At 44.0% G+C, this 24,113-nt stretch overlaps 1 protein-coding gene and 1 long non-coding RNA gene across 4 annotated transcripts in view; one reads left to right on the forward strand and one right to left on the reverse strand.

The window, feature by feature from the left end:
- VSTM1 (V-set and transmembrane domain containing 1) lies at window positions 1-18,009 on the reverse strand. Of its 3 annotated transcripts, XM_012539037.3 has the most exons (8): window positions 17,815-18,008; window positions 11,536-11,571; window positions 6,930-6,968; window positions 1,647-1,739; window positions 1,520-1,547; window positions 1,323-1,360; window positions 1,186-1,217; window positions 1-245 (listed from the first exon to the last, which is right to left on the reverse strand). In XM_012539037.3, the coding sequence occupies exons 1-8, from the start codon at window positions 17,846-17,848 to the stop codon at window positions 126-128; spliced, it is 420 nt and encodes a 139-aa protein (XP_012394491.1). In that variant the 5' UTR covers window positions 17,849-18,008; the 3' UTR covers window positions 1-125. The 3 variants fall into 3 exon arrangements, with proteins under 3 accessions (XP_012394491.1, XP_033272262.1, XP_012394492.1); XM_033416371.2 differs by lacking the exon at window positions 6,930-6,968 and having other exon boundaries at window positions 17,815-18,009; XM_012539038.3 differs by lacking the exons at window positions 6,930-6,968; window positions 11,536-11,571.
- The window catches only part of LOC117198725 (uncharacterized), a 27,955-nt gene continuing 20,853 nt past the window's right edge, over window positions 17,012-24,113 (forward strand). Inside the window, exon 1 of the long non-coding RNA XR_004479945.2 lies at window positions 17,012-17,434. This is a non-coding gene — a long non-coding RNA (uncharacterized LOC117198725). The remainder of the gene's footprint in view (window positions 17,435-24,113) is intronic.

Genomic DNA, 24,113 nt, shown 5'->3' on the forward strand with positions numbered 1-24,113 from the left:
TGAGAAGGGAAAATATTTTATTATTATGGATAATGAACCAAAGACACAGAGTCACCTGGGCTTTCATAAGTTCCGTCATCTTAATCCATTCTCTCCTTCCCAGGGAAGAAGCTCTTCCTTCAGTTCTATACCTTCAGTGTTGCGTAGTCACACGACCCTGGGGGCTCCATGGTGGGGACAGAAGCTGCCTCAGACAGTGCGTTGGTGTTTAGCTTTACATAGATCACTCCCTGGGATTCTGCAGGCTTTGAGGAAAAGAGACATGCATGTAGAGCTGAGATGCCAAATACAGTAGCCACGAGCCACGCGCGGTGACTTAAATTCAAACGAATTTAAATTAAATTAAAAATTGAGGTCCTCCGTCTCACCAGATGCACTTCAGATGTGCAACTGCTCTTAGGTGTTATAATGCTCATTAATGTTAAATCACAAATAAGCAGTCTTTTAAGTAGAAAAACTGGATGGATGTAAATTGGTTAATATTTGTTAAATGATGCTTTCCTGCCATCCATCTGACCCTTAAAATTTGACAGAAACTCCAATAAACCCTTTATGTTTATGACATCACTAGACTCTCACAAGCCTTTTAGATTCCCCTTAGATATGGAAGGAAAGGAAGGGTCCAAATCATGGGGGTTTTGTGATTTGTCTCAGACCACACTGGTGATAAATAGTAGACATTGGGAGCTGGAATCCAGCTACTCTGGAATTCAAAGCGTGTGGGGTTTTTTGTTTGTTTGAGATATAATTGACATAACATTGTGCGAGTTTAAGGTGTACACATGTCGATGTGATACATTGATATATTGCACTATGGCTATCACATTGCTAACACCTCCATCCTGTCACATAATTATCATTTCTTTTTGTGGTGAGAACAATTATGATTTAGCCTCCTGGCAACTCCAAAGTGTATGATACAGTGTTGTTGACTGTAATCCCCATGCTGTGCATTAGATTCCCACGACTTATTCCTGAACAAGTTGCAGGTTCGTTCCCTTAAATGTCATATCCCCCCCCAGCCCCTCGTAACCACCATTCTAATCTCTTTTTACGAGTTCCATTAAAGTACATGTTTTTAAACTCAATATTAATTGGCCTTATCTATATAACCAGCGTATGAGCTAGACAGACCCGCCTGTGGTGGAAGTGAGCTCTTGGGTTATTCCAAAGGGGAGAACTCACCGATTCAGATGTTCCTTCCAGTTTGGATACACCTGCATGTGAGTAAAAGAAAAAAAAAATCAGTTCTCAGATTGCAAGAGTCAGATCTTCGTCTTTCTAACCCAAGATTCCTTATGGTTTCTTCCCTGATCACTTACCTGCAGCTCCCTGCTCGGGAAGTTTGGAATGGCTGGTTCTGAGAGAGAGAAACATATTAAAGTATGGGATCTGAAGATTTGGGGGAGAAGATAGGGCTGCAAGTAGCGGGGCTGGGCAGACGAGTCACCGATGGACCAGTGGGGTCTCTGAAGAATGGAGTGGGAGTTAGGGCATGAGATCTGTCAAGTATATCTACCTCTTGGCGGATTCTTCATGTGATGAATCTATTAAAAAAAAAACACAGGGAGGAATTTATCTCCTGAGAGAATCCTTCACTTTACTCCCTTCCTCAGAGTTTTAAACGTGTGCTTCTCTGCACTTACCGTGCCGAGTGCATCTGTAGATGAAGAAGACGGCGATGAAGAGGAGAAGGACAAAGAGGCAGCAGAAGGTGGCGACAAAGATGACTTTGGTGTCTGGTGGGAGAAGGGTGGGTTAGAGAGCGAGACTGGCTCCTGAAGCACACTGATCGACTTTAGCTGAACGGTCTCTAGGAGCCAGACGGCCTGGCTTCAAAACTCGGAGCGACCACCTCAGAGCAGGAATGTCCAATTATGCTTTAGGGAAATTCTTCATCTCCCCGAGCTTTTGTTTTCCCATTCCAAGTGAGGATAGTGGGACTTCCCTGGTGGCGCAGTGGTTAGGAATCCGCCTGCCAATGCAGGGGACACAGGTTCGAGCCCTGGTCTGGGAAGATCCCACATGCCGCGGAGCAACTAAGCCCGTGCGCCACAACTACTGAGCCCGCGAGCCACAACTGCTGAGCCCGCGAGCCACAACTACTGAGCCCGCACGCCTAGACCTGGTGCTCCACAACCGGAGATGCCACCGCAATGAGAAGCCTGTGCACCGCAACAAAGAGTAGCCCCTTGTGGGGGCAGCCAAAAATAAATAAATAAATAAATTTATACAAAGTGAGGATAGCAATTGTGGCTACTTCACTGGGTGGTAGGGAGATTGAGTGGTCAGTACATACAGAGAGGGCTAGCCCAGTGCCTTGCAGATGGGAAATACCCAGTAAATGTTTCATCCCCAGGAATAATATTTATTTACTGTGAGCCACTTAGCATTCACGTGCATTCTTTCTCATCTTTTTTTTTTTTTTTTTGCCACTCGGCTTGCAGGATCTTGGTTCCCCAACCAGCGTTTGAAACTGGGCCCTCGGCAGTGAAAGCCCAGAGTCCTAACCACTGGACCGCCAGGGGATTCCCTGTTTTTTATCATCTTGACAATAAGCACGCAAGATAGGTTTACGGTCCCCATTTCGTTCATACGTAAATCAAGTACCAGAAAGTAAATCGAGTTCCCCAAAGTCACACGGACGGGATGGGCTTTGGACTCTGGTATGTCTAACCCTTTTAGGCCAGTCTGCCACAAGGTCAGGGTTGTTCTGTGCTGACCACTGGGTGTGGACATTCAAGACAAGCGATATTCTGAACCTGTTCCAGAGAATTCAAAATCTGGTGAGAACCACATTTTCCCAAACTAACTGTGTTGCTATAGAAGTGATGACAAGTCTAACAGCAGACAAATCAAAGTCCAAGAATCATTTTCTAAAGATATTGAAGCAACCTGTGTCCATCGATAGATGAATAGATAAAGAAGGGAATACTACTCACTGTAAAAAAGGATGGAAAATTGCCATTTGCAACAATGTGGATGGACCTAGAGGGTGTTATGCTTAGTGAAATAAGTCACACAGAGAAAGACAAATGCCATATGCTTTTACTTATATGTGGAATCTGAAAAACAAGGCAAATGAACAAACAAACCGAAAACAGACTCATAGATACAGAGAGCAAACTGGTGGTTGTCAGAGGAGAGGGGTTGGGGGGAAGGATGAAATAGGTGAAGGGGATTAATAGGTACAAACTCCCAGTCGCAAAATAAATACGTCATGGGGAATGTGATATACACATAGGGAATATAATCAACAGTCTTCTTGTCACTTTGTACGGTGACAGATGGTTACGAGACTTATCGTGGTGACCATTTTGTAATGTATAAAAAGTATCGAGTCACTGTGTTGTACACCTGAAATTCATATTGTATGTCAACTCTAGTTCAATTAAAAAATACCCCCCGAAAAAGGATGGTGAATAAATCTTAGAGCATTCTAAACAAAAAAGAAAGAGAAGAAGAATTTTCCGTGTGGTGTATATATACAACGGAATGTTATACAGCCAAGAGAAAGAAGGACATCCTGCTGTGTGCAATAATGTGGATGAACCTTGAGGGTATTATGCAAGTGAGATAAGCCAGACAAAGACAGATACTGCATGGTATCTGTCATAAGCTCATAGAAACAGAGAGTAGAATGGTGGTTGCTAGGGGCTTGGGGGCGGGGGAAATGGGGAGAGGTTGGTCAAAGAGTACAAACTGTCAGTTTCAGATGAATAGGGTCTGAGGATCTCACGGACCCCATGAACCCTAGTTTATGGCACTGTATCATATAATGGAAATTTACTAAGAGAGTAGATCTTAAGCATTCTCAACCAAAAAAAAAAAAAAAGTAAATCTATGAGATGAGTTGAGGGGCGTGTGAATTAACTCTATGGGGAGAATCTTTCTACAATGTACACATGTATCAAATCATCAGCGTGTTGTACACTTTCAATATCTTACTGCTTTATTGGTCAATTATACCTCCAGGAAACGGTGGGAAAGGAGGTGGGGGAAAAGGAGGTAAGAATACCTCACTTGGGACTTCCCTGGAGGTCCAGTGGTGAAGGCTCTGCGCTCCCACTGCAGGGGGCTCGGGTTTGACCCCTGGTTGGGGAAGATCCCACATGCCTTCTGGCATGCCCCCACCCTCCAAAAAAAAAAAACCAAATACCTCACTTGAAGAGAGAGGTGGTGATGAAAAATACTGGCTCTAAAGCATTCAGTCTAGAATCTGACTCAATGTGTAAGATAATGAGATCACAGTGATCATGATTATATTCTCACCCAATATTCTACCCACACCCATCTCCGTCTGTAACAGATGCTGTCAACGTTCCTCCACCCGTGTTCCCCCAGATTCCTTTGCCATTTTGATGCATGCTAGATCATGGCTTTTTCCCCTTTCCAGTGTGAGCACTTTGATGTCTTCGTTGGGGGGTTGCCTGGAAGGATGCCTTGGGATTTATGTGGCCCAGAGCACCCCTTTACCAACTGCTGCCATTTGTGGGAGCAGTGCATCCCCATGGACATGTAAAAATGGGACAGGAACAGCTGTTCCTGGATGGAGGCATAGAAACATCTGCCTTGCCTTATGCTTTCAATCCTCCCCTTGACTACCCTACAGTTTCTCTCACATAGCAGTTCCCTAGAAAGGAGAAGTGAATTATTGCAAAACTGTCCACCGCCCACTAAACTGGGTTTACCCTGAGATGTCCACATATCCTGGTTAGACTTTGCATCACTATTTACAAGTTACAAAGATAAATTTGCAGAAGGTCTATGCTATTGGTCTAAGGCATCTGACAGAGCAAAGGGATACAGCTTGACACAGGGCATAAATGAAGTCACAGGCACCAGAAAGAAAGCCCGGATTTGTGGCAAAGTTAGGTGATGACATTGATCATTGGTCTCTGCACAGAACTGGAGTAGAGGGTCCCTTTGGAGGCATGTGTGTACAGGCTGGGGACAGCATATCTGTGTTTACAGATATTTTACTCTGTTTAGAATTGTGGTGGTGTAAATGTGAACCCTGGGACTTCCCTTGTGGCATAGTGGTTAAGAATCCACCTGCCAATTCAGGGGACATGGGTTCGAGCCCTGGTCCGGAAAGATCCCCCATGTCGTGGAGCAACTAAGCCCGTGTGCCACAACTACTGAGCCCCCACGCCTAGAGCCTGTGCTCCACAACAAGAGAAGCCCGCGCACCACAGCGAAGAGTAGCCCCTGCTTGCCTCAACTAGAGAAAGCCTGCGTGCAGCAGCAAAGACCCAATGCAGCCAAAAATAAATAAATTAAAAAAAAAAGTGAACTCTGAAAATATTTTTTTTTTTTTTTTTTTTTTGCGGTACGCGGGCCTCTCACTGTCGTGGCCTCTCCCGCCGCGGAGCACAGGCTCCGGACGCGCAGGCTCAGCGGCCATGGCTCACGGGCTCAGCCGCTCCGCGGCACGCGGGATCCTCCCGGACCGGGGCACGAACCCCGTCCCCCGCACCGGCAGGCGGACTCTCAACCACTGCGCCACCAGGGAAGCCCCATATGATGGAATATTATTCAGCCATGAAAAGGAATGGAGCACTGATACATGCTACAACATAGATGAACCTTGAAGGCGTTATGCTAAGTGGAAGAAGCCAGCCTCGAAAGACCACATATTCTGTGAGTGCCTTTACGTGAAATGCCCAGGAAAGGCAAAACCGTAGAGTCAGAGGCAGATTAATGGCTGGCAGGGCCTGTCAGGAGAGGGGGGATGAAGAGTGACTGCTTAATGGGACTTCACGTGGGGAATGATGGTGGTGATGACTGCACAACCTTGTGAATATACCAAATGCCACTGCCTTGTCCACTTTAAAAGGGTGAATTTATGGAATGGGAGTGATGTATCAATAAAAAAAGAAAGAAAATAAATGATAGAAGAGCTAAAAATAGGAAAGCTTTGGCTTTCCCTCTCACTTCTGATTCTTCCAAGTCCTTTGACTCTACTGGATAGAGTAGCAGTCATTTTGGATGGTGTTGCAGTCATTTTCCCAAGCCTGTTAATACTGAATAAAAACACTTTCAAAGAGGAGATACAGTGGAGGATATCTTTTTTTTCCTCCTTTTTCTTGGCCACGCCGGGGATGTGTGGGGTGGGGTTGCATGTGGGATCTTAGTTCCCCTACCAGGGATCCAACCCATGCTCCTTGCGCTAGAAGCACAGAATCCTAACCACTGGACCACCAGGGACGTCCCGAGGATATCTTTTTAAAAAAATTCTATTATACTAATGGCAACCTTGAACAATTCTGGCTCATTGGAGTAGATTACAGGAAGGTTATGAGTTGCTGAAAGAAAAAACCATTAAGCATCTATGTAAATTCCCCTGTGGTCCCCATGGTTAGGACTCCTTGCTCCCACTGCCAGGGGCCCAGGTTTGATCCCTGGTCAGGGAACTAAGATCCCACAAGCCTCAGGGCATGGCAAAAATAAATCCTTTTATGGATAAGCCCATTTCAGTCTAAACCTGAAGAAAGCCCTAGTTTTTACAAATCTCTGAGGGTAGAATCCTAGTCAATTCTTCACGGAAAAGCAATATCAGAAAAAAAATTTAATATTCACCATTTTTTGAGAACTTTAAAGTTTTAACAAGTCTTTGATCATATATATTCCCAAAGTACCTGGACTCCACAGGTTCCAGTCCCATTCCCCAAACCAGTCACACAAACTCACCCTCATTCTTCACGAAGCTCCACTGTAGTTTTTCATTATGTAAAATGGCAGATTATATACCTTGTGCTGTTTTTCTCACCAGTGTTTTCAGAACCTGGGAGTGCCTTAGAGAGCATCTTCCCAACATGGAGAGAGGGGGCATTAAGATTCTCCTTGTGCCTTTTAATCAGAAGGGGATCCTCTGCCTCATGAGGTGGATACAACTGGGAAAAACAGGTCCTCTCTAATTATATTACCTGTTTTTGCAGGGTCAGGTCCACTTTGATCATCTTTATCTAGAAAACAGGATGCAAGAAAAGGAATCACAATGTTTATATGGGAACCTTGGGGACGTAAATCCTCAAGTTCTGTCTATGGACTCCATGCCCTCTTTGGGGAGCAGGGAAGAGAATGTCTTTTCCATTCTCCAGGTGCTCACTAGGTTCCCAAACCAGGGCCAGAGCACTAGACTACTCTTCTTAATACTGCTGAAGTTTGCTATTATTTTAAGAACAAAAATATTTATGAATGACACTACTTCCAATCCTAACCCCACCTTCCAATCCTATCCCAGGAAAGAGCACCAACAGTTTTCAAGTATTTTCTCCCATTTGGTAGGTTGCCTTTTCATTTCATTGATTGTTTCTTTTGCTGTGCAGAAGCTTTTTTAGTTTGATGTAGTCCCACTTATTTATTTTTGCTTTTGTTTCTTGTACGTTTGGTGTCATATCCAAAAAAATTGTTGCCAAGAACAGTGTCAAGGATCTTCTTCCCTTTGTGTTCTTCTAGGAGTTTTATTGTTTGTAGTCTTATGTTTAAGTCTTTTATCCATTTCAAGTTAAATTTTTTTAAGTGGTTGAAGGTAGAGGTCCCATTTCATTCTTGTGCAAGTGGTTGTCTAGTTTTTCCAACACAATTTATTGAAGAGACTATCTTTTCCCCACTGAGCATTCTTGGCTTCCCTGTCAAATTTAGTTGATTGTATATACAAGGGTTTATTTCTGGGTTCCCAGTTCTGTTCCATTGATCTGTGTGTCTATTTTTATTCCAGGATCATACTGTTTTGATTACTATAGCTTTGCAGTATAGTTTGAAATCAAGAAGTGTGATGCCTATGGCTTTGTTCTTCTTTCTCGGGATTGTTTTGGCTATTTGGAGTCTTTTGTGGTTATCTACAAATTTTAGGATCGTTTGTTCTATTTCTGTGAAAAATGCCATTGGAATTTTGATAAAGATTTGCATCAAATCTATGTAAGGTTTTGGGTAATATGGACAGTTTAACAATATTAATTCTTCTGATCTGTGAACATGGGATAGCTTTCCATTTCCATTGTCTTCTTCAATTTCTTTCATCAGAGTCCTGTAGTTTTCAGTGTACAGATCTTTCACCTCATTGGTTATATTTATTCCTAAGTATTGATATTTTATTGGTTTTGATGCTATCATGAATAAGATTTTTCCTTTATTCTTTTCAAGATATTGTGTTGTTAGTATATAGAAACAGAACTTATTTTTGTGTGTTGATTTTATATCCTGCAACTTTACTGAATTTGTTGATTAGTTTAATAGTTTTGGGGTTGAGTCTTTAGGGTTTTCTATATATAAGATCATATCATCTGCAGATGAAGACAATTTTTCTTCTTCCATTCCAATTTGGGTGCTTTTTTTTTTTTTTTTTTGTCTTGTCTGATTGCTCTAGCTAGGACTTCCAGTATTATGTTGAATTGAAGTGGTGAGAGTGTGTATCCTTGTTCCTGATATTAGAGGAAAAGCTTTCAACCTTTCATCATGGAGTATGACCTTGGTTGTGGGCCTGTTGTATTGGCCTTTATTGTGTTGAAGTTTGTTCCTTCTACACCCAGTTTATTAAGAGTTTTTATCTTGATGTTGTACTTTGTCAAAGGTTTTTCCTGCATCTATTGAGATAATCGTATGATTTTTATCCTTCTTTCTATTAACGTATGTATCACATTTATTGATTTGTCTATGTTAAACCATCCTTGCATTCAAGGGATAAATCTTGCTTAATCATGGTGTATGAGGTTTTAATGCACTTTTTTAAAAATTAATTAATTTATTTTTTGCTGTGTTGGGTCTTCGTTTCTCTGCGAGGGCTTTCTCTAGTTGTGGCAAGCGGGGGCCACTCTTCATCGCGGTGCGCGGGCCTCTCACTATCGCGGCCTCTCTTGTTGCGGAGCACAGGCTCCAGATGCACAGGCTCAGTACTTGTGGCTCACAGGCCTAGTTGCTCCGCGGCATGTGGGATCCTCCCAGACCAGGGCTCGAACCCGTGTCCCCTGCATTAGCAGGCAGATTCTCAACCACTGCGCCACCAGGGAAGCCCTTAATGCACTTTTAAAATTGGTTTGCTAACATTTTTGCATCTATATTCATCAGGGATATTGGTCTGTAGTTTTCTCTTCTTTTAGTGTCCTTATCTGGTTTCGATATCAAGGTAATGCAGGCCTTGTAAAATGAGCATGGGAGTGTTCCTTCCTCTGCAATTTTTTGGAAGAGTTTGGGAATGATTGGTGTTATTTCCTCTTTAAATGTTTGGTAGAATTCACCAGTGAAACTATCTGGTCCTGGGCTTTTCTTCATTGGGAGGTTTTTGATTACTGATTCAATCTGTTTGTCCATTATTGGTCTGTTCCAGTTTTCTATTTCTTCATTATTCAGTCGTGGTTTGTAAACTTCACAAAGGTTCTCTCGTCCATAGGTAACTACCCATGTCCATGTTCTCCCAGACCATGATCAAGAGGGGCTGGAACCAGGTCACAGTCTCCTGCAGGTTCCACAGCTGGTACTGAGGTGTGTCTGCCTATTACCCAATGCACACGTGGGTGAGATTCCTCCTGGTATATGGTGTTGGATCCCACAACTCCCATAGAGGCACTTTTGTTCATGGATGGATGCTATATTTTTGTTGTTGAAATGGAGATACAAAAACAAGCGATGCCTTATGCTGCCATGATGCTCAGTTTGGTCTTTTCCTACTTTCTCAACTTGTAATCATTCTGAGAGCCCCAGTTTCATCAGAGTAAAGAATACTACATTCCATTCTGTTGTGAGGAATCAGACGGAAGAGTGTCATACTGTGACCTGGAGTCATCTCAGGGCCTATGTTGACTGAGAGGGAAGGTTTTAGGACTGATCCTGAAGAAGACAAGGCAATGGGGGTGAAGGGAAGGACCAGCGTTTCCCATTTGCCACTGCACCTGGGGGCATTCTCACCCATCTCTCTGTATTAACCATGTCTTTTATTTTCTACATTTGATGCTGTGACATCTTGGGACCTTGCTGACCCTAGAGGGATTCTCCTCCCATGGTTATCCAATTTCTAGGGATAGGAAAAAACTTTCCCTCAAGCACACCTCTCAAATGCAAACCAGTCTATCCAGAGCCCACACTTCCAGCCACATCCCTTATTGTTCTCTTATACTCAGGGACACTTCCTCTGCCCTAATCACCCCAGGCCCAGGTCCCAGACAACCAGGGACAGCCTCTATACCCCAGATCCAATCCTCAGACTGTTATTTCCCACAGAAACCACAGTAAAGGCTCTTGCCAACACTCCTCCCCTTGTCTCTATGTCCTGACTGGGTGCTTCCCCATGTGGTCCTGCACGGCGTGGCATGACATGTCCCCTTTTCTTAGGAACTGTTAACAAACTATCTTTTCAATGACCATCGTATCCTTATCTTTGGCCTTACTGTACCTCAAAGTTTCTATTAATACCTTGTTAAAAAGCAAACCACAGGGCTTCCCTGGTGGCGCAGTGGTTGAGAGTCCACCTGCCGATGCAGGGGACGCGGGTTCGTGCCCCGGTCCGGGAAGATACCACATGCCGCGGAGCGGCTAGGCCCGTGAGCCATGGCCGCTGAGCCTGTGCGTCCGGAGCCTGTGCTCCGCAACGGGAGAGGCCACAACAGTGAGAGGCCTGCATATCGCAAAAAAAAAAAAAAAAAGCAAACCACAGGCCCAAAATGGAATCATTTATGTAGACCATGATGGGGCTCACTACCTAACCTAACTGAAGCTTCAAACCCGCATCCCTCCCACCCCGCCCCCCAAAATGTTGTCTTAGGTGGTCAGTCGGGAATTTTCTGGTCACACCAATGAGGTCATCACAGGGGCCTCCTCCATCCCCCAGAGGACCATGAGGTAATCTGCCACATAGATCCCTTCTGTACTCCATAGGTAGGTTAACCTAAAAACGAAATGATCTTTTTTATTTATGACTTCTTTGTCTGGTTTTAAAAAACCTCTCCTTTTCTGTAGCCCTGTGGAACTCCTCTCTACTTGCTAGAAGGGATGCTTCCTCCTTCATGAATTATTTGAGAAAGCCAATTAGATCTTTAAAATGTACTCAGTTGAATTTTGTTTTTTTAACAAACTCTATTCTAAAACACTCGCCCACGTTCACATCCTTGAGACCCACTCAGAATCCCTGATAAGAGCCTTATTCTCACACTGAGTTCCCATTTCTCTACAGCCACTATCTTGTAGGTACAAAAGTACTGTCCAGCATCTTTAGGCTTCAGGTCAGTGAGGAGGAATTTAGTATCCTGTCCTGTTGAGTTGCATTCTTGCTTGTACCCAGAGTCCTGCAACTTCCCCAGCACGAATGTCACATTCTGGACGTCAGACTGGCACTTGAGGGTCACATTGCTGCTGTGTTCAACCTCTGAGCTGGGCAAGGCATGGAGGAGGGATTTGGAAAATTTCTCTGGAAAGAATTTGGAGTTAGTTTGACTCTTCATCTTGGTGACCACCAAAACCCTCCTAGAATTCAGAGGATGAAAGGGAAAAGGTCATGAAACTTGGGGCACAGGAACAGAGTCTAAGGGGGAGACAACTTACCATGATTTTTCTCATCTTCATTGCCCAGACAAAGCCCTGGAAGAGAAACTCTCATGAGAGATGAATTATATGTTTGTCTTTTTTTTTTTAATTGAAGTAGAGTTTTGATTTACAATGTTGTGTTAGTTTCAGGTGTACAGCAAAGTGATTCAGTTATATGATATTCTTTTTCAGATTCTTTTCCCTTGTAGGTCATTACAAAATATTGAGTATAGTTCTCTGTGCTATATAATAGGTCCTTGTTGGTTATCTATTTTGTACATAGTAGTGTGTATATGTTAATCCCAAACTCCTAATTTATCCCTCCCCGCCCTTTCCCCTTTGGTAACCATAAGTTTTTTTTCTATGTCTGTAATTCTATTTCTTTTCTTTCTTTCTTTTTTTTTTTTTTTGCGGTACGCGGGTCTCTCACTGCTGTGGCCTCTCCCGTTGCGGAGCACAGGCTCCAGATGCGCAGGCTCAGCGGCCATGGCTCACGGGCCCAGCCGCTCCGCGGCATGTGGGATCCTCCCAGACCAGGGCACGAACCCGTGTCCCCTGCATCGGCAGGCGGACTCTCAACCACTGCGCCACCAGGGAAGCCCCTATTTCTGTTTTGTAAATAATTTCTTTCATATCTTTTTTTAGATTCCATATATAAGTGATATCATATGATATTTGTCTTTCTCTGACTTACTTCACTAAGTATGATAATCTCTCCATGCTTGTCTTTGAGTAAAAATCAGGCAGAGACTGTGTGACTCATCTGTTAAAGATCTGCCTTATTCCTTGCAGGTGCTTCCCTGGGTTTATTTTTTCACCTTTTACTTTTGTCCCATTGTTTGTCATTCGGAAGTTATGTTTACAGCGGTGATCGTTGTGTAACGTATAAAAATACCGAGTCACTATGTTGTACACCTGAAACTAATACAACATTGTAAGTCAATTATATTTCAATTAAAAATAAATAAGTACATAAAAGTTATTTCCCAGGCACCATCTAAAAAAATAAAATAATGTTATGTTTATGTAAAAAATGCCAGCAACTTTTTCTGATATATTGCATTCCTTTCGTAATTAGTCCTTCTTCTTCCATCCGGAAATCACTGAACATTTACCTACATTTTCTGTGACTGCAATTTTTATGCTTTCCACTTAAAGAATGCAACAGTTGTTTACTGTGGAGTGTCCATGTGGGTTTCCACCCACATTCAAACGGGGAGGATTTGCTCTCCATGACGGGGTCGTTCTTTTCACCAAGAATTGAAGATGTTTTCTGGTCCCAAATGTTCCCCGCACTTGCAGCTTTGATCCTTATGTACTTTAGCCCCTACCTCTTCTGTGCTCTATTCTTTATATTTCATTCTGGGATGGGGACGTTAACCCACGGATGGACATAAGGGACCCCAGTCCCATATTGTGGGGGAAATGGATGTCAGTCTCGGGCCTCTGTTAATGGGTGAAGCTAGAATTTCTGTAGACATGAGAGTGACTCAGGACATCTGGCCCTTGTTTCCACTCAGGGATGGACTCAAAACACAAGCCCCCAAGCTTCACCAGGAAGCAGGGAGGTGGGGGAGTGACAGTGGACCGAGGCTGCATTAGCAGTGAGAATGGTACACTGACTGGTAGGAAATCAGTTTCTGGGTGGTCAACGGGGTCCCAGGTCTCATGGTCTCTTTTTAGGCCCTCCGCGTATTCTGCTTTTAGTCTCACGTCACCTCAGCTGTGTTGTCAGCCAGTCTTCTGCTCAAAGGGTGATTCCTAGTCTTCCTTTTTTATTTTTAATAAGCACACAATTGCCTTAGGTTCACTTTACATCAAGAAACCCTACTAAGGAGTAGGTAAACATTGGGAGACGGGTTCTCTGTTTTTGACAAATAAAACTGTAATATATTTAAAGTGTACAACGTGATGATTTGATGTATGTATACATTGTAAAATGATCACCACATTGAAGCTAGTTAACACATCTCTCTCCTCAGAAAATTACCTTTTCTGTGTGTGTGAGAATGTTTATGATCCATTCTCTTAGCCAATTTCGATATTATTAACTATAGTCACTGTGCTGTTCATTAGATCCTCAGAACCTATTTTTTCCTTTAATTTATTTTTGTCTGTGTTGGGTCTTTGTTGCTGGCTTTCTCTAGTTGCGGCGAGCGGGGGCTACTCTTTATTGTGGTGCATGGGCTTCTCATTGCGGTGGCTTCTCTTGTTGTGGAGCACAGGCTCTAGGCGCATGGGCTCAGTAGTTGTGGCGCATGGGCTTAGTTGCTCCATGGCATGTGGGATATTCCCGGACCAGGGATCGAACCCGTGTCCCCTGCATTGGCAGGCGGATTCTTAACCACTGCGCCGCCAGGGAAGTCCTTATTTCTTTCTTAATAAAGGACCACAGTTGACTTAGGCAGAGAACTGGCTGCAGTGAAGACACTTGCTACTAAGGGGAAGAGACCCACTGGCATGTAGGGTAGCTTGAAAAAGCAAAGAATAAAGGGATAGCTCCTTGGAGTTTAGTAGAATTCTGAGGTTGGGAGCAGTGGGCAACATAAGTAAGCACATTGCACTGGAAATAATTACAATAAATAGCTACCAACCGGCGAGTACTTACCATTTGGTAGACCCTTTACATACATCAGCCATTTACATACTTACGTTATTTAGCAGGTCCTTTACAGATAACTGTCTTCTACCATACAGCCACCCTCTCTGCCTGACTCAGCCACGCATCACACATTTAACATTTAGTATGGTCTTCACATATACCACATGGAGAGCTGTACAATTTCCATGCTAGAAAGGGAGGAGTGGGTGACACTAGAAACCATAGCTCTCTAGAGAAGGGGAAAATTACTATGATGTTGTGACTTATAACAAGAAACATAGGGACTTCCCTGGTGGTCCAGTGATAAAGAATCTGCCTTCCAATGCAGGGGACGCGGGTTCGATCCCTGGTCGGGGAACTAAGATCCCGCGTGGTGCGGGCAACATTCCGGCAACCTGGAGCCTGCGCGCCACAACTAGAGAGAGAAAACCCGCACGCCACAACTAGAGAGAAGCCCGCGCGCCTCAACGAATGATCCCACATGCCTCAACGAATATCCCGCCTGCCGCAACTAAGACCCGACACAGCCAAAAACAGAAACAAAACAAAAAAAAAATGAAAGAAAAAGAAACATGTATTGGGTCTTTGTCCCTGGTCCTGGCACAGAGCTCCTAAAACCCTTGGAATTCCCTAAGTGTTGAGAGATGTAAAGGTGTCTTTTCCTATGTTAATGTAACTTTTGGAAAGTCTCTCTGTAACCTAAGGATGGGGGCGCTGGTTACCACAGAAACAACCACGTGATTGAAGGGTTGGAACTGTCAGTCTCACCCTCCCCAACACCCTGACCTCTGGGGAGGTCATCAATTGCCAAGGATTTAATCAATCATGCCTATGTAGTGAAGCCTTCATAAAAACCCAAAAGGATGGGGTTCAGAGAGCTTCTTTGTTGGACATGTGGAGATTTTTTGAGTGTGACACGCTCAGAAGGTCTTTCCTCATACCTTGCCCTGTGCATCTCTTCCATCTGGCCATTCCTGAGTTCAATTCTTCTACAGTAAATCAGTAATCTAGTGAGTCAAATGTTTCTCTGAGTTCTGTGTTCTAGCAAATTTGAGTTCTAGCAAATTAATGGAACCCAAGGAGGGGGTTTTTGGAACCTTCAATCTATAGCCAGTTGGACAGAAACACAGGTGGCCACCAGGGCTTCTGACTAGCATCTTAAGTGGGAGGGAGGCCGTCTTTTAGGACAGAGCCCTTAATCTGTGGGATTGGACAGTATCTCCAGGTAGATAGTGTCACAATGGAGTCGAATTGTGGGACACCCAGCTGTTGTCAGAGAGTTGCTCGGTGCTGGGGGAGACAAAGCCCACAACACACACACACTGGAATTGGATGCAGAATCCTAACTGAATTCTGAGAAATAAAATATTGCCTGCCATATCAGTAAACAAAGGATGTCACAGTCATCAACGATTAGAGCCACCAGTGAGCTGGTGAGCCCTGAGGGAACTCAGGAAGGAAACAAAGGATACCCCGCCGGGCTTCCCTGGTGGCGCAGTGGTTGAGAGTCCGCCTGCCGATGCAGGGGACACGGGTTCGTGCCTCGGTCCGGGAAGATCCCACATGCCGCGGAGCGGCTGGGCCCGTGAGCTATGGCCGCTGAGCCTGCGCGTCCGGAGCCTGTGCTCCGCAACGGGAGAGGCCACAACAGTGAGAGGCCCGCGTACCGCAAAAAAAAAAAAAAAAAAGAATACCCGCCATCTAGCAGCCATCAGACTGCAGCCAGTCCCCACGGTGAGCCCTGAGGGAACTCAGGATGAGAAAACGCAGGATACTGACCCCAGATAGCCGAGGTGTCTGTCAAAGGAATGGTTTCAGTGAGCCCAGTCTCTTGCATCTTCCCATATACACAAAAGCGCTAAATGCCTTAACTTGAGATATCTGGTTTTCTTTCAGTAACAATAATCTTTTGACATTCAAAGTACCTGCCCTTTGTTGCAAAACTCCTATATATCCTGCAGGGTTACTTGAAGTCCTAAGAATATCCACCGAATGAAACGTAACTCTCAACTTCTAAGTTGTGCGATTCATTTTTCAGTCGACAGTTCACATGAGGTCATGCTGGAGTAGGCGGGGAGCCTAACCCAGCAGGAGACAGAACACAGGGAGGGAGGATGGCCACGTGACCGTGTGAGGCTTTGTAGTAATGCGTCTACACACCAAGGGATGCCAAGGGTTGCCAGCCATCTCCCAACCAGAATCGAGGAGAGAGGCATGGAATAGACTCTCCCTCAGAGCACCCCCCTCCCCCCCAGAAGGAATCAACCCTGCTGACACCTGGATTTTGGACGTCTGGCCTCCAGAACGGTGGGAGAATAGATGTCTCTTGTTTTAAGCCGCCCGATTTGCGGTGATTCGTTACGGCAGCCCCAGGAAATAAAGGTGAGGAGGACGAGGTCGGTGACCGCCCCGTTTATTCTGCCCTGCAGCTGGAGGTTTGGGGTATGGTGACCGGCCTCTCACGCTCAAATGTGTGCGTGGGAGAAGCATGACCTCAAAGGGAAGGGCTGAACCCAGAAGAAGGAAGAAGGAACTAGGGCAGATGTTGAGTCCTAATGTCCTCCACACCACCCCTTCCCCCACCCCACCCCACTCACGCAGGAGGAACTAGCGACTCAGTCTGGTGGGACTCCTGTTTCAAATTCTGGGGCTCCCGTGAGACCAAGCCAAGATTCTATTCCAGGTCTCCCATCCTAGAAGCTGAGGTCTGTTTGATCACCTTATGTTCCAGTTGAGGATGGTTGAAATCAGGCTAAGGATGGGGCTGGTCAGAAAATGTTCTTCGTATCCACTGTTCGCTGCCTTAGGGTCACAGGGGAGAGCAAATCTGACTCCACATTGGATCTGTTTCTTTTCCTTTAACCTTTGTATTCTATTGCTTTTGCTACAAGTTAATCACTAAAGGGATGTTGCCTATAAACTGAAAGTAGACATAATGGCCTCTTTCTAGGAACCTTGGCTCCCATGCCTGAGCCTTAAACTAAAATACCTTTGTTCAGCTCACAGGAAACATCCTGACCAGGCCCACCCGTGCATGGCTGCAGGAAAGAAGAAGTTAATGTACCCCCTCCGAAGTCTCGTGGGAACAGGAAATATTTGTAACAACTTGTTGCCTTTTTTTTACTTTACCTCCTCACCTCTCCCTCTTGGTTCTAGAAAAGAAACTCGCATCCAGACCCCCGGCAAGATGGTTTTTGGGGACACTAGTCCACCATCTTCTTGGTCTGCTGGCACTATTCCTTGCCCCAACAACTTGTCTGTCTTGAATTATTGGTCCGTCATGCAGCACGCAGTACAAGTCTGGACTCGGTAACAGTAGGTCTTTTCTGTATTCCTCGTTCATAACCAAACTCACAGCTTTTCACACCCTGTAGACCCTGCCCTCCTATATGCCAATGGAACATTCAAGGCGAGACGGTGGTATGTAGGTGATACACACGTGGAGGTCCCATCGGAGCTGTGCATGTCTCAGCCAATTAAACCAAGGGTGTTACCACACGTCTCTGCACCTCTGCTCCCTCATCCCTTTTGTGTGAGCACCAAAACGAGAGCATGTGGGTACCACAGCCGGTACATTGTACCCAACACACAGAAGCCATAATTTCTGTACTTGTCACATCCCCCGTGTTAACCCCCACTCCACCGTGAATGTTCTCACCCATCCAAACCCATCTGTCCCCATCCTGGAGACTCACCGAGGTGAAGCAGGGACAGGAATTCTGTGATCATAGCGTCCCTTCTGCCCGGACCAAGATGCCGTGTTCAGTCTTACAGTTCAAAGGAAGAAACTGCACTGGGCAATTGCAACTCCCTCCTGCTCTCTCTGTCCAGAGGAGGTGGGGCGAGAGGTTTTGCTCTGACACTTTGCTTCTCCACTACTTGGTGTACAGCTTCCTTCTCACAACTGACTCAGGAAACCAGAAGTCACCAATGATAACATCTTCCTTCACCCACCCTGAGATCTCTCCTGTCTCATCTGAAGTCCTGCCCAAGATATCTTCTTTAAAAATAATTTGTCTTTTCAATAGTCTTATTTTTATTTTTTTAATATTTATTTATTTATGGCTGCATTTGGTCTTCATTGCTGCATGTGGGTTTCCTCTAGTTGGGATGAGCAGGGGCTACTCTTCATTGTGGTGCGTGGGCTTCTTATTGTGGTGGCTTCTCTTGTTGCGGAGCATGGGCTCTAGGCACGCAGGCTTCAGGAGTTGTGGCTCGCTGGCTCAGGAGTTGTGGCTCAAGGGCTCTAGAGAGCAGGCTCGGTAGTTGTTAAAAATGTGTTAATTTCTGCTGTACAACAAATAGAATCAGCTGTACGTATACATATATCCCCATATCCTCTCCCTCTTGCGCCTCCTTCCCACCCTCCATATCCCACCCCTCTATGTCGTCACAACGCATCGAGCTGATCTCCCTGTGCTATGTGGTGGCTTCCCACTAGCCATCCATTTTACATTGGTAGTGTATATATGTCAATGCTACTCTCTCACTTCATCCCAGCTTCCCCTTCCCCCCTGTGTCCTCAGGTCCGTTCTCTACGTCTGCATCTTTATTCCTGCCCTGCCACTAGGTTCATCAGTACCGCTTTTTTAGATTCCATATATATGCGTTAGCATATGGTATTTGCTTTTCTCTTTCTGACTTACTTCACTCTGTATGACTTACTCTAAGTCCATCCACATCACTACAAATAACTCAATTTCTTTCCCCTTTATGGCTGAGTAATATTCCATTGTATAAATATGCCACATCTTCTTTATCCATTCATCTGTTGATGGACATTTAGATTGCTTCCATGTCCTGGCTATTGTGGTACATGTATCTTTTTGAATTATGGTTTTCTCAGGGTATATGCCCAGTAGTGGGATTGCTGGGTCATATGCTAGTTCTATAAATAGTTTTTTAAGGAACCTCCATACTGTTCTCCATAGTGGCTGTATCAATTTACATTCCCACCAACAGTGCAGGAGGGTTCCCTTTTCTCCACACCCTCTCCAGGATTCATTGTTTCTAGATTTTTTTGATGATGGCCATTCTGACCAGTGTGAGGTGATACCTCATTGTGGTTTTGATTTGCATGTCTCTGATAATTAGTGATGGTGAGCATCTTCATGTTTTTGTTGGCAATCTGAATGTCTTCTTTGGAGAAATGTCTATTTAAGTCTTCTGACCATTTTTGGATTGGGTTGTTTGGGTTTTTTTTGATATTGAGCTGCATGAACTGCTTGTACATTTTGGAGATTAATCCTTTGTCAGTTTCTTCATTTGCAAATATTTTCTCCCATTCTGAGTGTTGTCTTTTTGTCTCAATTTTGGTTTCCTTTGCTGTGCAAAAGCTTTTAAGTTTCATTAGGTCCCATTTGTTTATTTTTTTAATTTCCATTTCTCTAGGAGGTGGGTCAAAAAGGATCTTGCTGTGATTCACGTCATAGAGTGTTCTGCCTATGTTTTCCTCTAAGAGTTTTATAGTATCTGGCCTTACATTTAGGTCTTTAATCCATTTTGAGTTTATTTTTGTGTGTGGTGTTAGGGAGTGTTCTAATTTCATTCTTTTACATGCAGTTGTCCAGTTTTCCCAGCACCACTTATTGAAGAGGTTGTCTTTTCTCCATTGTATATTCTTGCCTCGTTTGTCAAAGATAAGGTGACCATATGTGTGTGGGTTTATCTCTGGGCTTTCTATCCTGTTTCATTGATCTATATTTCTGTTTTTGTGCCAGTACCATACTGCCTTGATTACTGTAGCTTTGTAATATAGTCTGAAGCCAGGGAGCCTGAGTCCTCCAGCTCCGTTTTTCTTTCTCAAGATTGCTTTGGCTATTCGGGGTCTTTTGTGTTTCCCTACAGATTGCAAAATTTCTTGTTCTAGTTCTGTGGAAAATGCCATTGGTAATTTGATAGCGATTGCATTGAACCTGTAGATTGCTTTGGGTAGAATAGTCATTTTCACAATATTGATTCTTCCAATCCAGGAGCATGGTGTATCTATCGATCTGTTTATGTCATCTTTGATTTCTTTCATTGGTGTTTTATAGTTTTCTGAGTACAGGTCTTTTACTTCCTTAGGTAGGTTTATTCCTAGGGATTTTATTCTTTTTGTTGCGATGGTAAATCGGATTGTTTCCTTAATTTCTCTTTCTGATCTTTTGTTGTTAGTGTACAGGAATGCAAGAGATTTCTATGCATTAATTTTGTATCCTGCAAACTTAAAAAATTCATTAATTAGTTCTAGTAGTTTTCTGGTGGCATCTCTAGGATTTTCTATGTATAGTATCATGTCCTCAGCAAACAGTGACAGTTTTACTTCTTCTTTTCCAATTTGTATTCCTTTTATTTCTTTTTCTTCTCTGATTGCCGTGGCTAGGACTTCCAATACTACGTTGAATAATAGTGGTGAGAGTGGACATCCTTGTCTTGTTCCTGATCTTAGAAGAAATGCTTTCAGTTTTTCACCATTGAGAATGATGTTTTCTGTGGGTTTGTCATATATGGCTTTTATTACGTTGAGGTAGGTTCCCTCTATGCCCACTTTCTGTAGAGTTTTTATCATAAATGGGTGTTGAATTTTCTCAAAAGCTTTTTCTGCATCTATTGAGATGATCATATGGTTTTTATTCTTCAATTTGTTAATATGGTGTATCACATTGATTGTTTTTTGTATATTGAAGAATCCTTGCATCCCTGGGATGAATCCCACTTGATCATGGTGTATGATCTTTTTAATGTATTGTTGGATTGTGTTTGCTAGTATTTTGTTGACGATTTTTACGTCTATGTTCATCAGTGATATTGGTCTGTAATTTTCTTTTCGTGTGATATCTTTGTCTGGTTTTGGTATCAGGATGATGGTGGCTTCATAGAACGGGTTTGGGAGTGTTCCTCCCTCTGCAATGTTTTGGAAGAGTTTGAGAAGGATAGGTGTTAACTCTTCTCTAAATATCTGATAGAATTCACCTGTGAAGCCATCTCGTCCTGGACTTTTGTTTGTTGGAAGATTTTTTTTTTAACATCTTTATTGGAGTATAATTGCTTTACAGTGGTGTGTTAGTTTCTGCTGTATAACAAAGTGAATCAGCTATACATATACATATAACCCCATATCTCCTCCCTCTTGCATCTCCCTCCAACCCTCCCTATCCCACCCCTCTAGGTGGTCACAAAGCACCGAGCTGATCTCCCTGTGCTATGCAGCTGCTTCCCACTAGCTATCGATTTTACAGTTGGTAGTGTATATATGTCCATGCCAGTCTCTCACTTTGTCCCAGCTTACCCTTCCCCCTTCCGTTAGAAGATTTTTTGTGTGTGTGTGGTACGCGGGCCTCTCACTGTTGTGGCCTCTCCCGTTGCCGAGCACAGGCTCCGGAAGCGCAGGCTCAGCGGCCATGGCTCACGGGCCTAGCCGCTCCGTGGCATGTGGGATCTTCCCGGACCGGGGCACAAACCCGTGTTCCCTGCATCGGCAGGCGGACTCTCAACCACTGCGCCACCAGGGAAGCCCCTGGCAGGTAGATTCTTAACCACTGGGCCACCAGAGAAGTCCTGTTTATCTTTTTAAAAATAATAAATGTATTTATTTATTTATTTTTGTCTGAGTTGGGTCTTTGTTGCTGCACGCAGGCTTTCTCTGGTTGTGGCGAGCAGGGGTTACTACTCGTTGCGGTGCGTGGGCTTCTCACTGCAGTGGCTTCTCTTGTTGCAGAGCACGGGCTCTAGGCATGCGGGCTTCAGTAGTTGTGGCACGTGGGCTCAGTAGTTGTGGCTTACGGGCTCTAGAGCACAGGCTCAGTAGTTGTGGCGCACGAGCTTAGTTGCTCCACAGCATGTGTGATCTTCCCGGACCAGGGCTTGAACCTGTGTCCCCTGCATTGGCAGGCGGATTCTTAACCAGTGCACCACCAGGGAAGCCCTATCTATTTTATACACAGTAGTTTATATCTGTTAATTCCCCACCCCGATGTTGCTCCTCCCACCTTCCCTCTCCCCACTGGTAACCACTAGTTTGTTTTCTCTATCGGTGAGTCTGTTTCTGTTTTGCTATACACATTCGTTTGTATTATTTTTCGGACTCCACATATAAGTGATATCATACAGTATTAGTCTTTCTCTGTCTTAAATATTGATAGCTTTAGAGTCACAAAAAAATAGTACAGAGTTCTCAGTACCCCATCAGTCAGCTTCTCTGATGGTGATATAACTACAGTACATTATCAAAACCAGGAAATCGGCATTAACACAATACACTGGCTGGGCAAGCACATACTACCACCTAAAATGTAGTGATCTCTGATAAGAGCTGGACACTCACTGGCCCTGAGAGCAGGTAGGTCAACAAGAGAACAGAAATGGATGTTTCTGCCTTTGAGACAGAGTAAACTTGTTCCCTAGTAAGCCTTGACAACTGGGTCATGCAACAGTCAGGTTTTTAGTTTATTATTTTTATTGAAGTATAGTTGATTTTCAGTGTCGTGTTAGTTTCAGGTGTACAGCAAAGTGATTCAGATATATATGTATATTATATATATATAATTTTTCATGTTGCTTTATTACAAGATACTGAATACAGTTCTCTGTGCTGTACAGTAGGACCTTATTGTTTATCTATTTTATATAGTCTGTATCTGCTAATCCCAAACTACTAATTTATCCCTCCCCCCTCCCCCCTTTGGTAACTGTAAGTTTGTTTTCTATGTCTGTGAGTCTGTTCTGTTTGGTAAATAAGTTGATTTCTATGTTTTTTTAGATTCCACATATAAGTGATATCATAATATTTGTCTTTGTCTGGCTTACTTCACTTAGTATGATCATTGCTAGGTCCATCCATGTTGCTGCAAATGGCATTATTTCATTCTTTTTTATGGCTGAGTAGTATTCCATTGTATATATCTACCACATCTTCTTTATCCATTCATCTGTCGATGGACATTCAGATTGCTTCCATGTCTTGGTTATTGTAAATAGGGCTGCTATGAACATTGGGGTGCATGTATCTTTTTGACTTAGAGTTTTTTTCTAGATGTATGCCAACGAGTGGGATTGCTGGAAACAGTTAGGTTTTTTTGTTTGTTTATTTTGTTTTTTTGCAGTATGTGGGTCTCTCACTGTTGCGGCCTCTCCCGTTGCAGAGCACACGCTCCGGACGCACAGGCTCAGCGGCCATGGCTCACGGGTCCAGCCGCTCCGCGGCATGTGGGATCTTCCCAGACTGGGGCATGAACCCGTGTCCCCTGCATCGGCAGGCGGACTCTCAACCACTGCACCACCAGGGAAGCCCAACAGTTAGGTTTTTAATGTGCTTTCTTTTACAGAAGAGAAAGTAATCAAGGGAAATTGGAAAGTGTCCATTCAATTATTTTCCCAAATGGGAAGAGCATAATCCCATTTCCTAGGAGCTAAGGAGGAAACATTAATGAATTAAAGGAGTTGATTCCTCTCTAAAACTATATCCATTTATCTTTCCTCCCAGCTATTCACTGCTTCCACAAAAGTCATGAGTGGTCAATGGAGATTTTTGACCGCTATGTGACAGAGGAGATAGAGGAGTTTCATATCACACACCCACTGCTGATTTCCCTTCTCTTTTTCCCAGTGCCGTGCACATGTTTCTGGTTTCCTTGATGTCATTCATCTAGGTTCTTTTTTTTAAAATCCCCACCCTAAATTTCTTAACTCATTTTTATGCAGAACAATTCAGATTATCTAGCAATTGACTCCTTAACGTTTACACCCAAGCCCACCACTGTGCTCAGCAAAACAAAGGGTCTTCATTTTAAAAGACTCACCGTTGGACTTCCCTAGTGGCTCAGTGGTTAAGAATCCGCCTGCCAGGGCTTCCCTGGTGGCGCAGTGGTTAAGAATCCACCTGCCAATGCAGGAGACATGGGTTTGAGACCTGGTCCGGGAAGATCCCACATGCCGCGGAGTAACTAAGCCCGTGTGCCACAACTACTGAGCCTGCACTTTAGAGCCCACGGGCCACAACTACTGAGCCCGTGGG

This window comes from Orcinus orca, chromosome 20 (assembly GCF_937001465.1).
Source record: "Orcinus orca chromosome 20, mOrcOrc1.1, whole genome shotgun sequence".
Taxonomy (NCBI): domain Eukaryota; kingdom Metazoa; phylum Chordata; class Mammalia; order Artiodactyla; family Delphinidae; genus Orcinus; species Orcinus orca.

Bases quoted from the DNA above. Each gene is read 5' to 3' on its own strand.
- VSTM1 (XM_012539037.3), bottom strand. From the start codon at position 17,848: ATGATCACAGAATTCCTGTCCCTGCTTCACCTCG. The intron at 6,969-11,535 runs GTAAGTTGTCTC...CCTGTTTTCTAG, and splicing joins TGAAGATGAGAAAAATCATG to ATAAAGATGATCAAAGTGGA. The intron at 1,218-1,322 runs GTAAGTGATCAG...ACTCACATGCAG, and splicing joins TCCCGAGCAGGGAGCTGCAG to GTGTATCCAAACTGGAAGGA.